General features: G+C 51.4%; 1 protein-coding gene across 2 annotated transcripts in view; it reads right to left on the bottom strand.

Moving 5' to 3' along the window:
• LOC108555775 (protein gustavus) overlaps positions 1-26,609 on the bottom strand; it is a 114,050-nt gene that overhangs the window by 3,558 nt on the left and 83,883 nt on the right. For both annotated transcript variants that reach the window (XM_017911587.1, XM_017911585.1), the window contains exons 2-3: positions 2,485-2,921; positions 104-333 (exon numbers count right to left, since the gene is read on the bottom strand). In XM_017911587.1, the coding sequence (XP_017767076.1) occupies positions 104-333; positions 2,485-2,921 (667 nt within the window). The remainder of the gene's footprint in view (positions 1-103; positions 334-2,484; positions 2,922-26,609) is intronic.

Genomic DNA, 26,609 nt, shown 5'->3' with positions numbered 1-26,609 from the left:
CTCTGGTGAAACCGGAGTTAGGAATAAGAAGGCAGCAGAACGGAATAGAAAGGAAGAACGGTACAAAGATAAAGGGGGCACGACGCGTTCCTCGGACGCGTACCTTGACGAATATGTTGAGGCTACGGTCGTTGGCGTTCCAGCTATGATGAATCTGCGTCTCCCGCGAGGCGGGTGGCATGTCGAGCAGGACATCGAGCCGTGGCGGCCTCACGAAGTGTTGCGCCAGCTCTCTTGGTACCACGGGTTTGTACGTTACGATGCCGCCACCACCGACGCCACCTCCGCCACCAGTTCCGCCTGGAGTCTCGCGTGTCACGCTTTTTATGCCGCCTGTGGAAACAAGAACCAGCTGCGTTAATAATCGATTACGTTATCGTCACTCTCTCTCTCTCTCTCTCTCTCTCTCGTTCTCGCGATAATCCTAGATAATCCGCGAAAGGTGTGGTCTCGAAACTCTCGACGTTTCCATTCCCAGGAACGACAGGCGGCGCCGCTGATCGTCCGAACGATCGCGAATTCGTTGGATCGGCAAGGTCGAATACGTGTATCACAGATCCGGCGCGCAAGAAGATGAACGTCAACGGAATTTCAACCGGGGGGGGATTTTCCAGCCGGGGTCGTTAATAATTCGGGGCGCGTCCGTGGGATTCTCGTGGTGCAGTTATCCCGGAGATACCTGGGCTGCGCCAGCACCGGGTAGATTTGCCGAGGAACAGGGGAAAAAAGAGTGGAAGAAAAATAATGAAGGGTCCCCGTCCGGCGGGCGCAGCAGGCCTCGTTCAAGGTTTTCGAAAGTTCGCCCTCTCTTTCTCCCGTGTTCGGTCGAGCCTCGAGAGAGCGATATCCTTGGATGCTGGTTTATTTGCTCTGGCAGCTGTTCCCTAGCTGGTGCGCGTTCGAGGGTTCTGAAACGAGGGTTCTGGAAAGGACCGCGAGGATTTCAAAGGGTCTCCCGTCTGTCTTGCTCTCTCCCGTGGCCGAAAAGCCGAGGGGCACTAATAGAAAGGCCCTTTCACGGACCTGCGTCGTCCGTGTATCCGGTCCAAGTCGACCTTTCGGCTCTCTCTCTCCACCTCTCTCGATTTATCTCTCTCTCTCTCTAGAGGTCTTTTTCTTCTTCGAGGTTCGACGATGCGTTCGTGGCTTTTTTTCGTCACGCCGTTGTGTCCGAGACACCCTGGACCTGGCTACCGCTGCGTTTTTTCCCCCCTTTGCGATACCACCACCAGCCCTCGCGTCGCACGGCCCTGCCCCGTGTATACTTGCCTCGTAAATTTCACGGGTGCAGCTGAGCTGCGAATTGGCTGCGGTCGAGGGCGACAAATTTCCCGAAAAGACAAGCGGCCAGGCCCGGGCGGACACAGAGAGGCAAAGAGAGAGAGAGAGAGTGAGAGAGAGAGAGGGGTCGATGCACGATCGCGCCACCGAGACGTAGAATGAATCTCCGGAAGCGGGCAAATGGCCAGTGTAAATCATGACAGAGGGACGCGCGCGATGGGAAGCTCTACGCGATCGATGCAATTGATTCATGGCGACAAACGACCGATTCTGCAGCAGATTTTTCTCCCAGCGACGGATTGCGTCGTTTCCACCGGAATCGGGGATGTAATTGTCTAATTACCAGGGGTTATTTATTCCACCGGGCGGCCAGTTAACAACCCTTGACAGCGATCGCGTTTAATAATACAGACTCTGTTTTCATAAGACTCGAAGTTCGCGATTGATAATTCAGGAACGAAGAGAGAAAGAGAGAGAGGGATGAATGGAGTCGTTTGCAGGTTAACTTTCGACGAGATAAGTTTAGTCAGGTCGGTGGTATTTTTCGTCGAGTCTGGATCGACGCGGTGTTAAAAATTGATGAAACGATTGGACGGTGTCGGGTTGGAAGTTTCGTCCCAAGTTGGTATTTTATACAGCCCGTGCTTTGCCAGAGGATAGAATCTCGGTCTGAAGGACCTGTTCGAGCTTCTACCTGAGCAGGTAGGTAAAATCGAGAGCGGTCAGAGGCCTTGACCCTGGACGAAGCCCGTCGAGGTTTATCAACCTCCGAGAGTCGCTCTCGAGACCGTTGCATCACCCGTAACACGCGCTGCGTTTAGAAGCTACGAACCCCGACCGAGACGCGTTCGAGTTGGGCATCCTCTCGGAAAAGTAAAAGTACCGGCTATCCACGTACTTGGATAGTTAACCGATACCGTTTGCGACACATCGGTCTGTACTTCTCTCGACGAGCGATTCAACCGACTCCCACGCGCGCGTCGCATCGACTCGAGGTGGTATACACGACCCAAAGGAGGGAATCGTCTAAAAGCCTAATCTCGACGCACGATCGTGAACATCCCACCCTCTGAGAATTACCTTGGACGACGCGTGAACCGGTCGGTGCCTCGATCGCCCACCCAAAACGCTCGCGACAAACGCAGACACCCCGAAAGGATGGTCGTCGGGTGATGAGTGGGGCGAAGAGAGGTGTGTCCTAACCTGAAGCCTTTTGGCCCATGTTTAAGGCCCGATAGGGGGACCGATGGTGATGCCGGTGTTGAAGACGGTGTTCGAGGCACTGCTTTCCGAGGGGTAGTTTGTGCCTGAGGTGCCAGGCGACGCCGGTGATGGTAGTGGCGTCCGCTGTGGTGGTCGTGGTGACGTGGTCGTGATTACGATGATGGTGGTGATGGTGATGATGGTAGCGGTGGTGGTAACGGCTGATGGTCGGTGGCGTAGCAGGTACCGCACCACCGTCTATTCCTCCGCCGCGACCTCCGCCTCCTCCAACGCCGCCTCCGCCGCCGCCCCTACCGGGGCTACCGCCCCCGCCGCTCCCGCGGCCGCTGCCTCCGTTACCTAGACCGCCTCCAGTGCCGCCAGTCGCGCCGTTTCCGCGGCCACCGCCCCCGCTCACGCAACGATTCGCTTTGTACCTGCAACGCGAACACAGTGGAAAAACCTGGTTAGTTAATTGTCCTTCTTCACCGACACCGCACACACACCCACGCACGCATGCACACATGCAAACGCTAGGGGATCGATTTCTCGCGGGAAGAGTACGGAAAGCAGCGAACACCCCCGCCGTGTCTCGCGCTCTCTTTAGTTCCTTTTGGCTTTCTTTCTTCCACAAATTTTCCTTCTTACCTTCTCCCTACCCTCTCGGTTTCGTTCCCCGATATTTTCCCGCGAGTAGTACCCCGCCCAGAGGTACAGGGCCCCCCGTTCGAGTGTACCGCGGGAATCCGCTGTTGCTTCGCGATATTTATCGCGGCCGGTGATGGAATAATATCGTAATAAATTCGTTGCGTATCGTGTTCACGGTCGTTCAGTCCTGTACCTCGTCGCCGCGTTCGATATCGCGCATAAATTGCGCCGCGGAAGCGAGACATCGTCCCGGAGCGCAGAAAACGGGCCCCGGTACAGCTTGTACCTTGTCTCGTACGTTTTCCGCGGCGCGCGTTCCACGGGAACAATATCGCGACGCAACACCGGCGTCGAGCAATCGATTACACAGGGGCTTCCAGCCTGCGGATTGTCGTGTCACCGCAGCCCGCCGGTTTTCCACGGAACGAGCAGCAGCGGGGGAAATGTTAAGCTCGCTGATCCTTCGGGCCCGCCGCGAAAAAGTCACGTTTGGCCGGAGGTCGATTAATCAAATTTTTCCTTGCCAATTTCAACAACCGTGACGACGTTGCTCCCAACACGTCGAAATCGTTGATCGTTGAAAACGCAGTTCCTCGTGCACGATTTCGTCCGGGAATTAATCTTCGACCGCGATTACTTAGCACCGAGGCAACGATAAAAAGAGTGCACGCGAATTTCTTCGACGTAAATTTCGAGGTCTGCGGAAGGCCGTGCGGTGGTCCGATAGCGACGAGGAATTACGTTTTATCGCGGGCCAGCCGGAAGGCCGAAGATTTCGAGAAATCAGCCTGCAAAATGGAGTCCTGGCGAGCACCGTTTCACCACCGCCGCGATTAATCGCGAGTGACTTTCCTCCTTCGCGAAATCCACTTGAACGTCGCGTTTCGATTACAGGTTAGCTACCGATCGGGCCATCGGTCGAGCCGATTAACGCGGAACGGAGGGTTTGAAAGACTGAATGTAGCTCACTTCGGGTAGACCTCGAGTCGTCGAAACCGTGCGTCCTCGAGCTCCAACCTGGCCCACCAGTCGACCACTTTTTCGCGATAAACGTAGACGCCATGCTTTTCCTCGCGACTCTTCACCAGTTGCATGTTCGACGAGACGAGACGCGTGAAACAAGCGAGGTCGGTCGACGAATCGGAAAAGTGACAAAACACAGCTGTCGACCCGCGAGGTGGCTCCAGTTTTACCACAACTCCGTTCTTTCGTCTCCGTGTGACGTAACCGCGACACGCGATTCGCTGGTATCCACGAGCTAAGGCCCGCTTCCGGCCACGGATACCGGACACTGACATCCTGGATCCGGCTGATTCGGTTCTTCCCGAGATTACTACTGCCGGCGAAAGAAATCTACGAGGAAAGTCCGCTGGGAAACGTGTAGAGGAAATTCAATGAAGGAAGGACGGTAACGACCGAGAAGGAATTCCGATTCGAACGTTGATTCCTTTACAGCGATTTCGTTACAGATAACGAGCAAAGTTCACGATGATTTTTCCCGCAAATTCCTCTAAATGGTACTTGTCCTGCTCGCTACTCGGACTCTCCGCGCCGGAACGATTCGTTAGAACTTCTGGGACGAGTTTCCTTGCGGAGAAATTAGGTTTCCGACCTGTTCTCGAAAATGTTTTCCGGTCTCGGAAGTCCGTCGAGGAGCACGCGCTCGAGGACCCTCGAGAAATCGTGTCATTGTCAACGAGGGACAGAAATCCTGTCTCGAGTATCGCTTCGAGCTAAAACGATCATCCTCGCGATGATGTTCGAACGAAATTAGCCGTCTGTCACGGTTGCACGTGGTACGATCCTCGCGCGGTGGCAGATAAAATCGCTGTGCGCACGCGATATCCTCCCACGAGCGGAAAGACGAAGCGTTTCCCGCGATCGCGAGGTCTCGAAAGCTGGAGTCGGCTCCGAAAAGGAACGCTCGCGTGTTGCGTCCGCGCGACGAGCAACGCCTAATCGTCGTTTCCGTCTGAAACGATTGCGAAACGCGGACAATTAATCATCGGTGGGCCGAAGGATGGAGTCGCTGGGATGGCGCGGAACCGGAGACGCGGTCGAGGGGCCTCGAGTTTAATTCGTCGACGGAATCGCGAGATTCGCCCTTCGCGTTGGGTCCGCGTCATGGCCGCCGCTGCGGGCCCGATAACGGCGTCCGCCGTCGTCGGCCATGCCGGCTAATCCCCAACGATATTACGGCTGTCCGGAAGAGGAGAAAGTAGCCGAGTAATCGGCCGGCTTGTTCGTTGCGTCATCGTCGTCCATCGGCCGGTTTAAAGCGTTCGCTTCGACACGCTCGCTCGAGCCGGGTTACTTTCGCGCTTCGTGAAAACGCGCCGGAAAACCGGCTTGTAACCGACGTATCCGCGGAAGTGCCTCGAATGGATAGTGGATAATCACCGACGCGAAATCGACCCCGTGGTATACCGGCTCGATATCTCGAATTCGGCTAGTAGGTCCCGAGATCTATCCGCCTCCGTTCGATTTTCTTGCTCCGCTTTGACTTTTCTCTGCTTCGTCTTTCAGTTTTCTCCAATCACGGTGGAACAAGGATTTATGGACGGTCGAGAGTAAAATGAACGAGACGAACTTAGAACACGAGACAGGGAGGGAAGAATTGGTACGGGAGAGGTAAATTCGAAGCCGCGGAAAGTAAGTCGTAAAGCGGAGAAAACGAGGGAAAGCATGGGTATCGGGTGGAACAGCGACAGGAAACATTCGGCGACTGCGAACATTCCGATAACCGGAGTCTGCGGAAATTCGAGTCTGCCGCGAAACGAACTCCGGGATTCCGCTGAGTCTCGGGCACAGCGAGTCGGCTGCATTTAAGAACGATTTTGTCGGAGCGAGTGCACCGAATGGCATTCGATTTCGGTAGGAAATACGAGAGCATCGGTCGTTGGAGCACGCTGGAGGCGGCCGACCGGCGGCGGTATTGATCCGCGGGGATCACCTTTGCCCCACCTCGACACGGGTCCAACCCCCAAATCCACTACCATCCCCCTCGTGCTCCCTCAACCTCTCTAGACCCCTCTAACATCGACAACTACCATCGAGAGGGGAGGGAAAACGAGCTAGAGAGAGAGAGAGAGGGAACCACCGAACCACCCCTCGGCTGCAAAATAGACGGACAAAAATGCCGGGGAAAAATCCGGCGAGCGTCGCAGATCCCTTCGGGTCTGCGAGGCTGGAAGCTCGAAACGAGACACGTTTCACCTGTTTTCACCGGATTAACAGGTTTTCGAAACCAGGTCCGCGCGGACAAGTGTTCCTTCAATTAGGCTTTTGGAAAACCTGCTCGATAATCGAGCAAGACCAACAGAAAGGGAGAATTACGGATACTATAAACCGTGGACGAACATCCTCCGCGTTAATGGTCATCGAAGACAAGAGTCTCGTTTACGCTAGATGCTCGATTAAAAGGCTCGTCTCGATAGCTCCGCGGTAATTGATCGTGCAATTGCTCGTTGCTCGATTCGTCGTGCACCGCGGGGGAATACGCGATCGGAGATTAAAGCTGGAACACAGAGAGTTCCGTTGCCGAATCGCGATAAATTACTCCGGCAATACTCGGGACGCGACGGAATATCCACGGGTTGGCGGTATCGACTAAGCAACCAGGGCAGAAACAAATTTCTCCTTATACCATTAGCGAGCCGTCACGCGAGGAGCATTAAGCGCGATAGGGACGAGAGCTCCAAGACGACCATGGCGGCTAGGGTTAGGAGCTTTCCAGCGAACTTTCCGCGAGCGGATAAGGCGGTTATCGGCGTGGAAACGCGGGACCGAGATCGATCAAACAGAGAGAAGAGCGGACATGGACACGACTGGTCGCGCACGGCACTGCCAGCCATCGGCGAGCCGGTTGCCAACCGGTACCGAGCGCTAGCCAGCAGATGTCAATTGCGTTCAATGATAGCGAAACGACGCTGCGTTACGCGTCGTTGTTCTCGGCCGACGTGTCGAGAGGCTCGCGAGGTCTCGCGACACGCGTGTAGAATCGTCACGGTATTCGTGTTTCCCGAGAGATCGTAAATACGGCCTTCTTCTTGTACAGGGTGGTGCAAAAGTAACGCGTTTCAAGGTTTCAAGGTCTCCCGGGGGGAAACCGCGTGCGGGTTTAAAAATTTTTAGCTCGTTGCGCGTGCACAGTACAGGTAACCCTCTTATAACACGGTAGATAGGTTCCTAGAAAATGCCGTGTTGCGTGAAACCGTGGTGTATGAGACCCAGAGCCAGTACAAAAGGGGGGTTACGTTCCGAAAACTTACTAGAAACAAATTTTCTTTCAATTCTACATAACCCATTCGAGACGGTTCTTTTCGAACACGGTCCTCAGGAGCGACTACTTAGAATAACAGATAAGGGTTCGTTATTATTGCACACACGGTGTGTAACCGGTCTCGAATGAGTTAAACAACGCAAAACAAAAATATTATTTTAATTTAACGCAACTTTAATTTAATAAATTTCTTCATCATCGCTGCTCACGTAGAAGTACAGTGTTGTACAAAGGTTTTTGCAATTTTCTTGTCGCGTTATAGGAGGGTTCCCGTAATTTATGAATCGTGTTACAGTGAAACCGTGTTGTAGGAGTGCTACCTGTACTCTCTTGTATAATCGCGATATTTCGTATCGTTAGTCCTGCTCGGTCGAGTAACGAGGATTCGTCTGAGGGATCGATGCAGTAATGGACTCCGGGGAAGCCCCTGATCCTCTTAATTGGGGTATTTAAAACGGCGCGCGGTCAGGGAATCGAATTTAACCGGATTGCAAGGTCAAAACTCGCGCAGACCGAACCTCTAACTGGGTTCTCTTAGCAACTCTTCGTAGCAAACGGTAGATTATAGCTGATAAACAAATCTCGCGATCTTACATCATCGGCGTCCGTGTGTCGGGAATCGCAGCGAAAGAAAGGGTTGCAGAGACACGGTGTCAGAGGAGTTTGCGATTTGCATGAAAAAAGGCAGAATCGAGGCGGCCGGTTTCTCCGCGATAGTTCGCGCTAACTAGCGAGCAAAGTAACGGCTGTTTCGCGCGCGTTGCAACTTAGTGGTCAGCTTAGAAGCGGAACAGCTGACGGCTAGAGGCTGGCCAGGCAACACCTGTTCACCAGCTGCCTCGACAAAGCCCTTCTCCGAGATAAAGACCGTTGGCCGGTCGTTTTCCGCGCGGAACTCTCCTTTGTCGGGTTCTTTTTCTCGCTCTTCGCGGCGGATCGCGACCTTTTAAGGATTTCGTCCGGGCCACACCCTCTCCCCGAGGATCGAGTCGAAACAATGCCTCTCGGGGCCCGATCGCGACTCCTTGCATTAAGATCCAGACGGTTATCGCTTTATTCCGATCTGCGTGAGCCGTGCGATCATCGTGGCTCCCCCAGAACGAAAGGGCTGACGCAAGCTCGCCTCTCCCGCGAGATCTACAAAGAGGCATATGACTTAGAGAGAATTAGGGAATACATTTGGCTGCTCCAGACTGCCATTGTTCCCGCGGGATCGTAGGGGATCGAAGAGCTGGGCTGAAAAGAAATTACCATCTGCCACGGTCTGGCTAGAATTCGGCTAGAACTCGACCGATGTTTGGCTAGAATCGGAATAACTGACCGAGTGCAGCCGAGTTTCGATCGGGTAAAACGTAGACCAGCTTTTCCTCCTTTTCCTGTCCCGGTTTGCACGCGCTGGAACGCGGCTGGAAGTAGTAACAGACGTTCCTAATCAGACACGTCGTCCGTGACTACTTCCGAACACTCTCTCTCTCTGAACTTCTCGCGAATTTCCCACGATAGCGGGGGCAAATACGCGCTGGAGATTGCTGGAAAAGGAGCGTAGAGCATCCCGTGGCTGGTTGCAACGGTCGCCGGGAGCCTGAATGCCGAGACAATGGACCGATCTTCGCGGCTTGATCGAAGTCAAATATCAGGGCGGCCGTTAGCTGGTCTCAGCTGCTCTCGCGCCTGATTCTTTCAAGCGCGGCGGCTCGTCGAGATCATTCCCTCTCCTCCTCGAGTCGCTCACTCGGGGGCCCAGCGGGTCCTCGTCGTGTTCCTTTTTTTTCGGCTCGTTTCAATTACCCCGCCACCTCTTTTGTCTCCGCGTCGCGAGTGCCTCGTACGTTTTCTCAGCGTCGATCCATCAAGAGAGGACCGACTCGACGCTGAAAGGAGAGCCACAGTCAGAGCTTGCAGCAGCCAGGCTTTTTGTTTCGTCCGCCTTCCACGAAACGCAAAGGAGACAGAGTCCAGGGCACCGACTCGTCCGCTCTTTCTCGTCGAACGCTTCGTTTTTAGCCACTTACCGCGACACTGAGTCAGAGAATCGGCGCCCGATGCCCGCTCGCTCCGAGGCTTAAATCGGCGCCGCTGTTCACGCGCTCGAGGAAAGTGAGATCATCAGCGGCGCGCTGCAAACGCGTTTAAGGATGGGTTACGCGGGTCAACCTCTCGGCTGCGCTCTTCGAGCCGTCCAGCATCGAGTGCACGTGCAGCAGCGAGCACTGCAAGCGTAGCTGCACGATCAGGCGCGATCGTTGAAAGATATTTTTAAGCTCTGTCGCGAAGGCGATCGCGTTTCCGCGCGTTCCAGCGGTTTTTCGCTTCCGAGCTATATTTGCCGATTTCCCGACGCCGTTCCCTCTCGCCCCCCTTCGAACGATCCCTCGCGGAACGAGTATAGCAAAGCTGGTCCCTCGACCGCTCGAGGGCGGAAGACGAGGAAAAGGAGAAAATGGAAAAACCGTGACACGTCCGTTCGTTATCTGTCAGGTATGCGATGGGTAAAAGAGAGCAGCGGCCATCGCGTTTACGCCTCGCACACGTGCAGCAGCCACGGATCGTGTTACGGATAAACGAGTCTCGTTGCATGACAAACGGTGAGATGGCACAGGTGTCGCGATCTCTCAGCGATCGCTCGGACGATCGAACAATCGTTCGAGGTATCGGAGCGATTGGGTGCCACCATTGGGTGCGCGCCAGGCATTGGGAAACGCTACGCGGCGGAAGATCGCGATGACGCGCGCCAACAATTGACCGCTTGGAATTCTGCGTATGAAAAACAGCGAAACAGTCGAGCGTTTTTCTCCTACCGCTTATTCAATCGCATGCAAATGCCGCGCAATCTCTCGAAAGAATCGTCGAGCGGACGGAGACCCAAGTATCTCGCCGCGAATTTCGTAATGGAGTCGAGTTAGACCTCTCCCCCGTGGAAAACCTTCGGAGAAAGTCGCTCTATCCCACAGGCATTCGCGTGAAGGACACTTTTGTCGAATAATTGTCTCCCCTTTTCTCGAGCGCGAGAGAAAGCAGAGGGGTGTCAACCCCGTGGACGTCGAAATTGGGAATCCGGGCAGAGATCTCGTCAAGGACTACGCGCCCTCTGTGTCGTCGAAGGGAAAACGAAAGGCAGACCAGAGAGATAGGTTCGTTTCTACGCTTCACGGATTTTCTCGTGACCGTTCGACGACGAGCGTGCACGCTTTTTCAACGCGGGACTGGTTCCCGAAGACGGTGTCCTTGACGCAGGATATTCGCGCGAGACTTTTCTCGTTCCAGATGAGACTTTTTCCATCCGACCTGGCTGGAAATTAAGCCCGACGTGCGGAAGACGAGTCGAGAAATCCACGCGTGTCCCCCATCGCCTGTCAGCTACCATGGAATTTCTAGAAAACAGACGGATAGCTCTATCCGATCGAACGTGTCCGTGAATATTCCCTGGAACGCAGTCGTCGCGGAGAAGATTGAATATCTCTGCTGAACGATATCAATGACAAATCAGTTTTCCACGTTAGCCTGTTAACGTATTTACCACGGAACGTGCGACGTCGTTGCGTAACGTCAACGTTTCTTTCGAAAAGGTTCAAATAGAATTTTCTTTTCATATTTATGTAAAAAAATTAGCTCACCACGATATCAGTCGAAAATGTCACATATAATCGAATTTTTCAGTCAAATCCTATTAAAATTGTAATGGCTATAGCAATTCAATAGGATTTTCCTCTCTTATTTACGTAAAAAAATTAGCTCACCACGATATTAGTCGAAAATTAGACTAAACCTCGTTTCCTCGAACGAATGTAGCTAGATAGAGGCAGAAGAGACTCGATAGGAGGAAGGGATCAAAGGAACGGGTCCATTTTGGAACGTTCGAAAGTTCTAACCTCCCGTTCCATGTTGCTACACGCTTCTAGCGACATCTGGCAAATGAAACCTAATGTTGGAAACGCCAATAGACCTCAAATGAGGATTAGGAGAGTTTCTCGCTGGAGAGGCTCTCATCGTGTTATGTGGAATTGTGATTCCTATGATATCTATTTAGCTCAACAGGACAATCAGTCCCGATTGCTGAAAAAGGAATGGGAAAAAGAAAAAGAAAAATATTGAAAGCTGCTTGCTTCCAAGCTACGCATGGTTAATTACTAAGGAAATTAAATAATTAAATTACTAAATAATTAACCCTTCGCAGTGGACGACTTTTTCGTTGCAGAAAAATAGTAATTCGAAGACTTCGTGTCATAAAGTCGACGATATTTTATAAAATGGTAAAGGAGAAATCATATGCAAATTAAGACATAGAATTACTTTTCTTCGACATTGCACACATCGTTAGGTAATTTTAAATTTGATATATTAATTATCGTCGATCTTTAGAATCTGATTAAATGAGAGTCACCTCTCGAGTGCAAAGGGTTAACTCTTTGGGCTCGACGATTTTTTGGCTAAAGAAGGGTACGAGATGCAAAATTTTCTGCTGTAAAGCTGATAATACTCGTTGAGTAGTAAATAAGAAATCGTATACTAATTTACACGTAGAATTATTTAATTTCGATACCTCGCACACTGTTACGTTATTTTAAATTTGATATATTAATTAATATCGAGCTTCGAAATTTTATCAAATGGTGACTCAGAGTCACCTCTCGAGTGCGAAGGGTTAAATTACTAAAGAAAGCACGTATGGTTATTCTGATTGCGAGACATTATCTCATCTACTGTATCTAACAGCAGTTGCCACGACAGTTCGACCCACCATCGCGTTTTCCGTTTCTAGAAAGCGCCATCTTCAACGATGGCGGGTGAACCGAATCCCCGTGGTTGCTTATGCTACCGGGAAGCCTCCGAAACGAGAATAGAATAGGGACGATCGCGGTTGGTTGGAAAGGCGACCGATTTCCCCGGTGGAACGGAAGGCAAAGTTCACGGCAAGAAACTATCCTTCGCTTAGGCAACGTTCTTTTCGCCGACAACTGTGACGGCCAGACGAGACCGTAACGAGGCTGGATCACGCGACGCGAGAGCTAATCGTCTAGCGGCTGGTGGAACGATACACGCTCCTCGCAGGACACGTGAAACGGAGAATGGAACACGGGGAGAGCTCTATCGCGGAAGTAGGAAAAGAAATCGACCAAATTGCCCGCGTTACGTATTCCCTGGCTGCGTTCTACGGAAAATTAACCCCTCGCGGTATCACGCTACACGGGGCGATACGAAAATTACACAGCCGGAAGTCCGACACCGCGAGACACCTAGGATGCTTCCCTCGTCACGTATGAACTACAATTTCCCTTTATTTTCTACTCCCTTTCTTAACACGCTCACGACCGATCGTGGAAATCTCCCTGTTTAGTCGGTGTTGAACGTTGATGACCGGTCATCACGGGGATCCCCGTTTTGCTGGGCAGTCTTCCGCGAAGAAATTCGTACAAATATTATTTTGTCGTGATACAGGGAAAATACTATTCCTCGATGTTTAACACTACAACTACCGATCTTTAACCCTCCGAGCGCTATGAACTTGTATATGGGTTCTCACACAACCATTCGATTTGGGCTATGAACGCGTTATATGCGTTCTCACATAATCATTTAATCTGGGCTATGAACGCTGTATAGTTTTGTAAAATAATAATTTTGAAATAGTTTGCAATTAGTTTAGAATAATACCGTAACGTGCTTCGTCGTAAGAAGTGGGGGGTCTCAAAGTGCACCCTTAACGCCGAATAGCTCAGCGCTCAAAGGGTTAATGTCTCTCCTTATTCAATTTCCTCAAAGTTTTACCTCGTCTTCGCTCACCGACCATCTTTCCAGCGTTGAACACGAGTCACCTATCATTTCATTGCGATTAGTATCACGGTTAACCCTTTGCACTCGACGATTTTTTGGCTAAAGAAGAGTAGGGGTTAGAGATTATCTGTTATAAAATTTACGATATCTTTGAGCAGTAAATAAGAAATGGTATAAAGGAATTGACATGTAGAATTATTTGATTTCGATACCTCGCACACCGACATTTTAAATTTGACGTATTAATTAATACCGATCTTCGAAATTGCAGCACATGGCGACTGAAGAACGCCTCTTGAGTGCAAAGGGTTGATATTCCCCCCTTTCTCCCTTCGGCAATTTTAATATTTTTGTATCCATAAATAAACGAATAGTCGTTAACACTAGAACTACCGATCTTTAATGGGTACCTAACTATAACGTGCACAGATTATAGTAATTTCAGCGATACGATGAATATGAGTGAATATATTGATTACAGTTCTTTCTTAATACGAGTTGATACCAATTTTATTCCTAAAGCAGGTGTATGTGTTCGGTGATTGCAAAAAGGAAAATTCTGGGACCAGATATTTTGACTGAGTTGGTAGTTCTAGTGTTAATGAAATATATAAATTTAACTTTTTAGTAACAGACTTGAGTCACAGTTCTTCGTATCATAGATTTAGATAGGCAACTGCTTCATAGTTCTTGAGATATTTATGATTAGAGTTTTATTATTGCCTTAATTACAGATTTATTTCGAATATTCATCAAGTGTCTTTGTGGCCTAATGGCGATATGCGAAAATTCCCACGTTGATGGCAATTTTCGGATGTTGCTGTTGGGCCACGATGCTTGATACGATTGATAACTATCGATAACTATTCAGAAGAAATTTCTAGTTAAGAATAATAAAGCTTTAATCATAAATATTTTAAAAACTATCGAAACAGTTTCTTGAACTGCATGACTAAATCTACAAACCTATAATGTTTCCAGTAAATCAATGATACGAGGGACTTGCACTATCCTTGTCAGAGCTAAGAGCTAATATTTAACACCTTAAGCCTGGCGCCGATATTGCTGTTCTTTCCGATGTTACGATAAAAATTCAACGAGCCAGAAATTTGATTAAAAAAGTCGTCACGTTTTGTACTACATGCAAAACTAAACCATATTTCTGTTCAGAGTGTTTTAATAAACATCATTAACTCTTTGCGAACGAGCGCCGCATATATGCGCCCCTAGGTCCGCACACGTCCCAAATTAAGTGGTGGACTGTTTTATGTCCTTATTTCCAGTCTCGCTATGAACGAAAATCGCGTTTAAGTAGAAATGAGCACTGGTAGTTTTGAATAACTATCGTGGCAACAGCTCGGTCCCACGGTTTTAATCAAAACCACTCCGTCCGAAAAGGATTAACCCTTGGCATTCGACGATTTTTTGGCTAAAGAAGAATAGAAGTTCGAAGATTTTCTGCTATAAAGCTGACGATATTTCTCTGAGCAGTGAATAAGAAGTCGTATGATAATTGACACGTAGAATTATTTGGATTTCGATATCTCGCACACCGTTACATTATCTGAAACTTGACATATTAACCCTTTGCATTCGACGATTTTTTGGCTAAAGAGCATGAATTTAAAAATTTTCTCTTATAAAGCTAACGATATTTTTTGGAGCAGTAATTAAGAATTCCTATAATAATTAACACACATAATTATTTGATTTTACATTATCATAAATTTGAGATATCAATGAGTATCGATCTTCGAAATTTTATCAAATGGCGACTGAAGGGCGCATCTCGAGCGTAAAGGGTTGAAATTCCTACAATTATTCCTTAACCACTTGCGCTATGAAGACGTGCCACGCACGTCGAGATGCTTTTGTTCCAAAGCCGCCAGCGACGTGTATACCATGTCGATAGGCATTTGTCGCAGAAACAAAAACGACGTGTCCGTCACGTGGCTAATAGCTCGCAGACGCGGTGCGGCGTCAATGTAACGTCTTATCGCATGCTATATTGTAGAACTTTCGGCAACCGAAAGTTAAATCGTAGCGCAAGTGGTTAACTTTGATACTGTCCATACTGTATCACGGACCAACGTTGACCAAACGAAAAGTCCACTATCGGTCCCTAGGGACCAACCCCAGGCCCAACGAGTTAACCGTCTGAGTCCCACAAGGTTTTGAAGAAACACTGTCGACGAATCCCAAGCAGCGCGATCGCGTTGCCTCTAAGTAGGCACGAAAAGACCCAAACAGCGCGATAGCGCTTCCTCTATTTTACGTCGGGAAATCCCAAGCGGCGCGATAGCGCTTCGTTTCTATTATAGCGATGAATGGCCAAATAGCGCGTTAGCGTTTCGACGTCGACAGTGGATGACGCACCGTCAGTTTATTTTACGTCGGGAAATCCCAAGCGGCGCGATAGCGCTTCGTTTCTATTATAGCGATGAATGGTCAAATAGCACGTTAGCGTTTCGACTTCGACAGTGGATGACGCACCGTCAGTTGTCGAGAACACACGAAATATGCTGGGTCTTCTCGACATAAAATCTGAACAGCGCGATCGCGCTGCTTGGGACACTAACGATTAACACATCTTGCGCGGGTGCTTTGCCGCCAAACTCTCACCGCGTAGAGGGCGATATTTACAATTCGTCGTGACATCGCACATGGCGTGGTCCTTTCTTTTGCAAGCCTATTGTCAGCCAAATCCTAAATGCCGTTGCCTGCTTTCTAAAATCAATGGTTAAAGAGTGCCTCGTGTCCGGTGACCCGAGGGAAATAAAGAACACTACATCGCACATGGCGTGGTCCTTTCTTTTGCAAGCCTATTGTCAGCCAAATCCTAAATGCCGTTACCTGCTTTCTAAAATCAATGATTATAGAATGCCTGGTGTCCGGTGACCCGAGGGAAATAAAGAACAGTTTGTAAAGTAAGTAAAGATGCGATAATCCGTGCACAACGACTTTAGTTCGCTTCCCGTGCAAGATGTGTTAATATAAGCCTGCAACCTCCCGATGGCGAGAGAAACGTAGAAACGAGCGAGGTGAAAGGCTCTCGCTTTTCAAGAGCGACGAGCAGAATGCCGCGTTATCGCGGCTTATCGAAACGCAACCGCGTATCGAGCCCAAGCGCTCGCGTTTATCTCCGCTTGGCGCCTGGTCGTTTGATCACGGAGCAACAAGCATCGGCCCGGTTCAACGACCCGATTTCTGTGATCTTGCGTGGCCTTGGAAGACAGGCCGGATGTTGCGAGAGACCGAGCTGCTGCTGCAGCAGCGGCAGCAAGCCGCTCTGGAGAAGGAGAGAAGCGGTGGAACGAGTCACGAGCAACCTATGAAAGGTTCGAGGTCGCACACGTCCGTGGGTCAAGCCTCGGTGCGCCATGGTTTCGGATTTAGACCGGCAATTTTTGGATCCCCACTTACACCCACACACACACATACACACTGGACTACTGATCGCTGAGTAAGTGGAAAGCGTGAGTCAAACTAGCCGACAGAAATGAGTCACTAGGCTCACCAACGTCGCTAGATGTTAGAGACGGTCGTGATAATTTAAGGATTATTGGAATCGACGTGGCAGGAAGATACTGGGAGGATGGCTCTGCGCGAAGATTCGGGAGAAGGCGAGGAACAGGGGCTGAAGGTAGCGCGGCGACGTAGCACGACGGGGTTAGCAGGCTGCGCGTGCACACGCGAAGAAAAGCGAAGGGGCACGGGCAGACAATGAACAATCGTACATTGTTACGAGTTATAGCATTGTTACTCCACCATGGCCGGGCCCCGTGTTCACATAATTAGGCTGTAAACGTTTCGAGACAATCACCATTGTTTTCTCTCTCTCCTGCCTCCATGGATTAAGGTGCCTCTGCCACCCCCACCACGTAATGCGCGCGATAACCACGCCGAGATTCTTGCCGGAGATCAGGGTGATCGTTAAAGGGAGAACTCGTTATTGGAAATTCCGATTTTTCGCCGACTCGTTGTCTAAGGTCGATTAATTAGCCTCGATCGATGGCGCAGTCTCCTCGGAGTTTCATTGAAACGCGGCAGCGGTCGCGCGGAGCCCAGCGGCGTTATTCTCGAATTCAAACCACGGGACGAGAGAATAGGGCAGAGAGAGAGAGAGAGAGAGAGAGAGATCGGCGATAAGAACGGTCGAAGGACCTCTCCCCGCCGTTCTCCGACCTCCGACTTTATCTTCCCACGGGCGTGTCCCTTTGGAATTTCTTTTTCCACGAGATTATCGTCGGCTATATCGTGCCCCCTATCGACAAGGGATGGAAATAAGGGAAGGTTCCGCGAGACGAGTGCTCGAGAGGTAGGTCGGACGGATTTCGGACCGATTCCCTCTTCGTGCCGAATTCCGACATGGTCGGTGTTCGAGCATCGTTTCAACCGAGAAATGCCGCCTGAACCTTCAGAAAATTCTCGTCCATGGCAATTATCCCGGGATTAAGATATCTTCGTGTATCGAAGTGAGGAACAAACGGGCAAACGAGCCTGGAAAAGATCGGAGAGGGACTGTCGAGAGAGAGAGAGAGAGAGTGAGAGAATGAGAGAGTGGGTACCTGAAGAAGAAGCACACGTCGTGTGGACGCAGGTATCACGGAAAGAGCGAGGAAGAGGGCGACGCAACGAGGGAAACGGAGGGCAAGCCCGAGGAGGTGGAAGGTGAGAGGCGACCGAGAGATAATTTATTGTTATTCTCGGTGCATTCGATGACGTTACACATTCCCCAAGATGGCTGCTCACCTCGAAGGGGAAAGGGACGGAGGAACGGGCAAAGAGAGAACGAGAGGAAGAACGAGCACGCGAGGTAGAAGGAGAGAGAAAGAGAGAGAGGCAGGGAGAGACGGAGAAGAAACTAGCAGTTGGTAGCCGTGACCTTGTCTGGTACCCGACCCCACCGTGTGCCTTGGCTTCCACACACATCCTTGCCACCACCCCACTACGAGACGACCGGAGAACGCACCGGAGAGGAGAGCCATCGAGGTAGGGAGAGAGGAAGGAGCGGATGGACGGAGGAGGTGGTAAGGTAGCCGAGAAGGTGGCCGCGAAGGTAACCGCGCGACGACCAGCGTGAGGAGGAGGTGGAACGCGCGTTCCTCCACCGATTGTTACCTAATTTAATGAGCGGCAACGAGCAGCACGTGTCCGTGAATAGCCAAAAGCTCATTAGTTTGTCCGTCGTCCAACTCTGACTGCGTCTTTCCTTCGATTCTTCGCGGCTTTCGAGAACCAATCGCATTTCCGCTAACGAGTTCCACATATACGGCTCGCGCAGCTAAATCGATTATCACCGGCTGGGTCGAAAATAGCAATTTATTTTGAAAATAAAAAATTCAACGTCGATGATATTCCTTCGATACTGTAATTCCGAAAGGTACGTAAGATGGATCCCAATTTTGGCTAGCATACACGGATCTATAGCGAAATTTTCGAGTACTCGGAATTGACAGCTGTCAGGGTGTAAATTTCCCAAGGAAATTTTACGGAGAGTTTCTGAATATTCGTCTATCGCGACACGGGTGAAGCCGGTGAAGGCGAGTGGGAAATCCTGGAAAACGGTTCTCTCTAGGAGGGGAAGGCTCCGAGCTGTGTCAAAGATTCGCGGAATTCAGCCGGAAATTACGAACGCTGGATTTACGACGCGACTGAGAAGCGGCCACCACCGGAAGCGCGTAACTAAATACTTGAAAATTTATCCGAGACTCATCGGTTTCTCGGAACGTCTGTTCCCTCCTATCGAATCGGCTTATGCCGAGCTTTTAGCACGTCGATCCTGTCAGTTGGAATTTTTGGAAGACCTTGAGATATCTTGGCTTTACCTGGCTCAGCCTCTGCCACGGACAAAGACGATCTTTCTTCGTGTATCCGTGATAATCGGACGGCGGGCAGAGAACGTTAGCACGGAACGCGTGTTCTCGGAAGGGGGACGGTCCTAAGTCACCGGACAAACTCCGTTCTCTTGGTGACGTGGAAAAATTTGTTTAAACGCGCGGTTTCGCAACCGTGGGCCGTTGGAAAGGAGTAGGTGGAGTCGAAATTACGAAACCCACGGAGGAAATGCCTTCCTCTTTAACGCGCGCTCTCCTCTCGCGGATGATCCGCTATTAAAGCCTGCTCCGAGAGTAACCGTGTTCCTCGGTTCAGAAATACTCTAATAAAGGGAAAAACAAAGAAGAGAGAAAATGGAGTAAAGAGAACGAGGCCAGGGGTATCGATACCGCGGACGCTCGTTCCTCGATGCAACCTCATCGAAGACAGAGAGAAGCTTCTTCCGGCGGATGTGCAGCGGCGACGTGTCGTTGATACATCCTGCTACCAGGACTACAATAGCAAGCACCCTCTCCTCTTCCTGGTCGCATGTGCCAATTATGCCACGTTGCACGAAGACAGGGGTTAACACTTGCACTCTCGTCGAGTCTCTTCTCGACGACGCCTCTCGAAACCCCCTCCTGCCCTTTTTCGAAACGACGAAACAATTTTCCCATGTATCGACGACGCCGACGTCGCGGGGATCATCGGATCCTCAGCCGAGCGGAGCAAGCGTCGAAACCTGGTCCCTACGAGGCGTGCCAACACTGCCCGCGCTGAATACAGCGAACGGGTTCGGAGCCTCGACGCCGAAGCTTCGAACTCGCGCGATCGAGGTCAAGATCGAGAAATTAAGATCGATCGGTACTCGACGTGGTTCGTCGACCGATCGAACCACGGCTCGTCGGTCGGAGGACCAACTCGCGACGGGGAAAGACCGCGTGCAGAATCGCGATACGCGAAAGAGCATCGGGGAGTAAGTGGTACCAACGGCTGCGTCGAGCGTATTATTAGCATCGTGTAAACGTGTCTGTTGGCCGTGAAACCAGTGAAAGTATTCCATGGACGAGGCACACGGATACGAGGGACGCACACAGCGAGAACCTCGCGGCTTTATCACGAACACGCGCGCCGCGTTCTACGTGTTTCTCTCCTCTCTACGCCGCTCTCTATGTGGTGAAATTCTTTCGAGACGGCCACCACAGGCGCGGCCAGATCTGGGCCTTTGTCCTCTTTGTCTGGAACCTGCGGCCTATCTGGACCCTTCTGCCGCTGCTGCCACAGGCCGAAGAACGCACGAAACGAGCCTCTCGTCCCACGAACAGCCCTTTCTTCTCTTCTTCTCTCCAAGCTCGGCTCCGTCTGACGAGACGCGCGTGGATAAGCCAGTTATTCCAAACTTATTCCCTCTTCTACCGATTCCTCCGAATCGTTTTCGATTTACCGACTCGATTCGTACTCGAGTTCTCTATCGCGACTCGGATTCCTCGAACCAACGACCGGTTCCTCCCCCGCCGATTAACGTCGTTCGGATATTTATCGAGCGATCGGTACCGTTGATTTTTCGGGCCTACGTCGAAACTACGATCCTCCTGGCGATACCGAACCGTCGCTCCCGACGTCACTAGCATTCCCCGCGAGTGAGTCAAGACGATCATCGATTGCGATAAACGCGACCCGCTGCCAACGAGACGGCGGGCTCCTTATGGTAGTATGATCTTTCGTCGGCGGAGAAGGAGGATGAAAATTACGAGATCGCGGTGTCCTCGTTTGCCAGTTTCCCTTTCGAATCTTATTGTTTCGCGAGGGAAGCGCGCATCGCGCGAATGACGCACAGGTAGAGATCTATCCTCGAGCTGGCTGGCTGCCTCGCGATCCGCAGGTATAACTCTCGTCCCGCGGCGAACCGGACACCAAAGCTCGGCTACGTCGTCGTTGCTCACGGTCCGCAAGGTGGAAACACGTGGCGAGTGGCAGCCGAGAGCTCACGGAATGGAAGAAATCGGCGCAGAAACCGAATTCGGCGGAGGATGAAATTTCAGCAGGTAAAAGAGAGCGGAGACGCGAGGAGAACGGCGATCGGTCGAAACGAATTCAGGTCCTCTCCCGGCTGCTCGAGCATTTTGTCTCGACAACGTGTCGAAACCACGCGCGAGTTCTCCTTTCACTAATTGTAAAGGAGCCGAGGACCGCGAATATGTGACTGAAATTTGCGAAACCGCGCCGGGCAGCTCGCTCCAAGCTTTTGCGAAAGCGTGCACCACGCGGAGGGCACCGGTGAAAGAAGCCTTCGACCGAGAATTCAAAAAGGAAACCTGTCGATCGGTGCTCGTTGCGCGACGCGTTACGAAAAACACGCCGGAGCGGGTTCCAGCGAGGATTCTTCGTCGGAGAGGAGAAGAGAGAGAGAGGGAGAGCGAGAGAAGCGGTGTAACGGCTGTTCTCGTTCGAAGCCGAGCTATTTGCCATGGAATGGACCAACCGGCAAGCTAGACAGCCGGCATTATGCATTACGCCTCCTCTGGCAGGCGGATATCTTCGGCTCGGTAATTTCGACTCGCGTCCCGACGATTCGCGGTCTCGTTTAAATAGACGTTGCGCGGCTTTTCGACGTGGATGGCGAAACAGAAAATCGCCTAGCCTCTCTCGGGACCAACCTTTCCATCGTGGAAAGGGAAAGCGGATCGTTGCCGGCTGGCAATTTACGAATGATATCGGCTCACGATGCGACCCATCGATCGCGATCTAGCGGGAGATCGGTAACGGAGCGCGAGGCAAAGCGAAGCGGAAAGGTCGCTGGATGCTAATTCGTCGAAAGATAGGCATCATCGTCCTGCGGTCTCGTAACAGTGAGCCAGAAAAACGATTTCACGACGACCATGCTGGTGGGGGAGAGATCGGCGGTGCCTCCCCACGTCGATTTTTCATTTCTGTCCGTTTCTCTCTCCGCGAGAGAGCGAGAGGAGAGAGACGAGTCTTGGTTCCTGCACTGGGACCAAAGGAAGAAAGAACGGAGATGGAGGGACGAAGAGGGCGGGACAAACAACGACTCCGAGGCCCGCATACCGCGTACGGGACCATTGTGAACCAGACTTTCGGGTTCGACGATAAATAAAAACGAATCATAAAAGGCAACGCGAGAGGGACGGAGAGAAACGACGAAATGGCCCGTGCAGCCAAGCTCCAGCCTTCCTCCGGCAACAAAGGGGTCTGGCTCTCTTTGTGATCGAAACATTTTCTAATGCACCGACCAGCCGTTCGAATATTTCAGCCCGATTAACAAGTTTCGCCCGTGTACCCCGCCATGTGGGAACCAATTAATCCCTCGACGGTTCTCAACCGTGCACGAAATTTATTCCACGCGACGTTCCGCGACCGCCATATTTCTTTTCCTTTATTTTTCCGAAATTCCAGGCGAGAGATGTAAAACGACCGAGAGCAGGAACGAAGCACTCTCTCCATCTCTCTCTCTCTCTATGCTTGGCTCCACTCGTCGATTGCACAAGACGCCTCGGAAAATGGAATTCTTTTCTCCGCCAACCCAGCGCGAGAGCTCCTTTTCATCGGAAGACCGTGTGGCGTGTCTCTCTTTGGGATCAGCGCTCACTCCGGCCAAGCTGGGCGCGAGCAACGTTTCCCAAGCGCGGCGGAGAGAGAAAAAGGTGGATCAATGACGAAACGCGTTCCTGATAAGTTCTAAAGCCAACACGCGCGTACGGACACACGCTCCGCCTCTGCCATCCGAACGTAGGATGGAAATCTTCGATCCGGTCCCTTCTAGCGCGTCTTTCACCGTCCAAATCTCTTTCTCCGAGCCTGGCCTGTCCGCGTCCCGGTGCTGTTCGCACGGAAAATGTCAATTTGCCAAGCGGACCATCCGCTTGCGCAATACGCGTGGACGCGGGTATCGACGTTCGCCGGCGACTTCCTCGCTTCCACCGACCTAACTTTTTCCTCCTTTCCGACGCCAGTGCCCGTTCAAAATGGCGCTTGGATCCGTCCATGTTGCCGAAAAGTCTCGAACTTCTTCGGGATGGTAATACTTTCCATGCTATTAGGGGTTAGGCGATGATAATACTTTCCATAGTGTCAGGGATTAGGCGATGGTAATACCTTCCATAGTATTAGGGGTTAGGCGACGGTAATACTTTCCATAGTATTAGGGGCTAGGCGATGGTAATACTTTCCACAGCGCAGGGTAGAATAAACCGTGCGAGTAAGGTGGTATATCGCGTGAACGCGAGATAGGGGAGGTTTTACGCGTGTTAACAGATTGCATACCGTATAGAAATTTCTAAGACATAGACCGGGAACTGTACGTTTTGACAAGACAGTGCGTTGATATCTAAGATCCATAATAGATGACGCGTGAGAAACCAGAAGACTCGTGAGCGGTACGCAATGTGCTAACGTATGTAAAATTGCAAGTACCTTTCTATTTTATCAGGCGATTTTAATTGTTACGTGTACGTGACAGGGTGCACGATGTGACGATTGCGAGAAAAGTAGCGTCACGAAGATAATCGAGTATGGGTCTCCGAATACTCGTATTTTCATTCTCGGTAACGCTCGAGCCGCTTCAACGATGCCTATTGTAACGAAGACTGGTTATCGAATTGGAGCGCATCGGTATTGAATCATCTCGCACAGTGCCTCGTCTCGCACGAGCGATCCTCCGCGACGAAATCTTCCTCGATTCTTCGACGAGATTTGCTCGTAGCCGGGACATCATCGGGGTCAGCTTTTGGAGAAGCGCGTGGAGATTCCTCGGCGTGCGTGCCCCCGAGACCGAGACCGAGACCGGAGGCACGTGCCCTTTCTCCGCTACGAGTGTAGTCTCGTCCCAAAAAGCGTGGCGCGACGATCGACTGGCCCAACGCAGGGCCGCATCCCCCGGCGATCGGCCAGCGGCGCGGACTCGCGGTGGTCCTCTCGGGACCGAGATAAAAAGTCAAAGCAGACGGAGAGAAAAATGCAGAGAGGAGAACGGTCTCAATGGTGGCAGCGGAGCTGGGCTCGCGAGGGAAAAATGCAGGCGGCAAATTACACGACTCGATACGCGTTTTATCGGCCCGTGTATCGCGTGTGCTCGATAAAGCCGCTTACACCGAGGGCTCTGACCGATACCCGCTTCTACTACGTAGCTCTCGCCACGAAATCGTACAAAGGCCTTTGTAGTCGGTCGTCAGTCGGAGCAACAGCTCTCCGTTTCACGACGTTATCGCGCCGACAGTTTTCAGCAACTCACGACTTCAAGCAGGCGGCCCTGGCGCGAAGAAATTCCACGAGAACTCGCTACTTTGAGAGAAATCGCGGTTCTAATTACCCTAACATACGCCGATCCTTTGCTGCATGTCAGATTTCGATGCAAATCGTCTTTGACAACTCGGACTTTGCGTACTGGGTCTTGTCGCGAAGAAATTCCCTGCGAATTCGCTATCTCGCGAAAGATCGCGGTTCTAATTACCCTAACAGACCTCGATCCTTTGGAGAACATCGGGTTTCGAAGATATCCACAGATTTCGAGGGAAATTGTCATCTGCAACTTCGACTCCGCGTAGTGGGCACAGTCGCGAAGAAATTCCCTTCAAATTCGTTACCCTGACAAAGATCGTGGTTCTAATTGCCCTAACAGACGTGGATCCTTCGGAGAATCTCGGATTTCAAAGAAGTCCACAGATTTCGATGGAAATTATCATTTGCTGCTTCAATTCCGCGTACTGAGCCCAGTCGCGAAGAAATTCCCCGCGAATTCGCTACCTTCCGCGAGATCGCGGTTCTAATTACCCCAACAGACGTCGATTCTTCGGAGAATCTCGACTTCCAACGATACCCGTGCACGCGCGATGGAAATCTAACCGAAATCTCGTCGGGGAAACGGGATGGAGATGCGGTAAAAATAATAGAAGAATCCCGAGACACTGGGAGTCGAGGCATTGTTGGCACTGTAGAGAATCGCGTAAGTACTGTTACGAGGTTACGAGTAAATCGGTACGCCGATAAAGAGACTCGGCAGCCGGGAGTATGAGAAGATTCGAAGATAACAAAATGGAGGTGTTCTTAGAGTCGATCGCGTTAATTGACTCGTCGGAATCTACGATGCGATACAGGCTTGAGCATAGACTCTACGAGCCTCGAGTCTGGACATCTGAAAACGCTGCCTGTGTTTTCCCCTAGACTACAGTCGTCGGATTACTGAATCTCCCTAGGATCCTTCGGTCTAGTCCCAAAATCGAGACCGGACAGTAAAGCAAAATCCATCTAGCAACAAGTTACGTGTACACGCGCATACTGTTTCACACCAATCGCTATCCTATCAGTGCTCGCGTGATCCCACTGACGCACATTCAACAATTGAAAGCGTTCTTACCGACATAACCAACGCGTTCGCGATCTCGCGAATCCGCTAATGCCGAAACACTTGGTTCGCTGACAGGTAGAATCAAGGCACGAAGATTTTCACCGCGCGAGAGTGACCGGTTCGGGCCGAAAAACGACACGGCCCTGTCCTCCCGCGGCACACGGGCTCGCCGGGCCCGTGTAATTCGTAAGTGTCGTAATAATCGAGCGCGCGCACGGCAAAAGGTGTGTGGCAACGCAAGTCGCGCGAGTTTCACAAATGGGTCAGTCGCCGGTAGTGGTAGCAGCGCCGCCGTTCCAGGCCGTTTCGTATACGTTTGGAAATATATTTATCGTCGCTTACGAAAAAGCCTCTCTCCCTCGGCCAGCGCCGCTCCCCACTGCCCTTTTCTCTCTTCCTTCGCGCCAGCGCGTACGCGAGCTGAATTTTTTAAATTCGCCTCTCCTCCTGGCGCTCCTAGTTTGCTCGAAAACCGCTCTACGAGGCCCAACCTCCTTCCGATCGGTCGTGTGTCCCTAACCGTGCTTCTCCATTACACCAACTTCGACCACCATTTTTCCTTTGACATTCGATGGTTCAAACGGAATTACGAATAAGAGAAGATCGGTCTCTACGGGTTCGGCTCGCGGTTTTACGAGTGAAAACGTGGCGAGGTTATAGTTAGACATGGAGGAACCTCGAGTTACGGAGGAACCTGGAGTTTTGAAGGAACCGAGGAGGAAAGCGTATCGCGAGTTAATCGACTCGGTCTGCGGGCGCCGCGAACTTGGACGGCGCCTGTTCAAAGGAGCGGCGTCGATATTCCCGTTTCGTGCCGGCTGCGACGCAGATACGGCGACTTTATCGGGCATCTGGTGCGCACTGGGTCACCGAGCGACGACGAAGAAGCCGGCGGTCGCGGCGAGGGACGCCCGATCTGGAATCGGTCTAGAGGCGAGCAAAACGACCGGTGCCACGGCGGCGTGTGTCGATTTATCGCCTGCTACGCGGCTCGTTCAACGGCGTCGCGATTGTATTTAAATTCGACGGGAATTGCCGCCATTTGTTTCGAACCGGAAGGCCGTTTCGGCGCCAATGGATCGATAAATTTCGCGGCCTCGAAAGTGGGAACGTGCCAAGACAAACGTTGCGTAAAACTCGCTCGAGGAAAGTCGCCGGTCCAACGCCGCTGCCAACGCGTCATCGTTCCTCTGGCCTTAGAGCGACGAATTAAGACAGAGGAAAAGAAGAGGAGGGTGGAAGAGC

This window comes from Eufriesea mexicana, unplaced genomic scaffold (assembly GCF_001483705.2).
Source record: "Eufriesea mexicana isolate 0111107269 unplaced genomic scaffold, ASM148370v2 scaffold265, whole genome shotgun sequence".
Classification (NCBI taxonomy): domain Eukaryota; kingdom Metazoa; phylum Arthropoda; class Insecta; order Hymenoptera; family Apidae; genus Eufriesea; species Eufriesea mexicana.
Note: the sequence above shows the minus strand (reverse complement) of the source record. Positions and strands in the feature narration are given on the sequence as shown.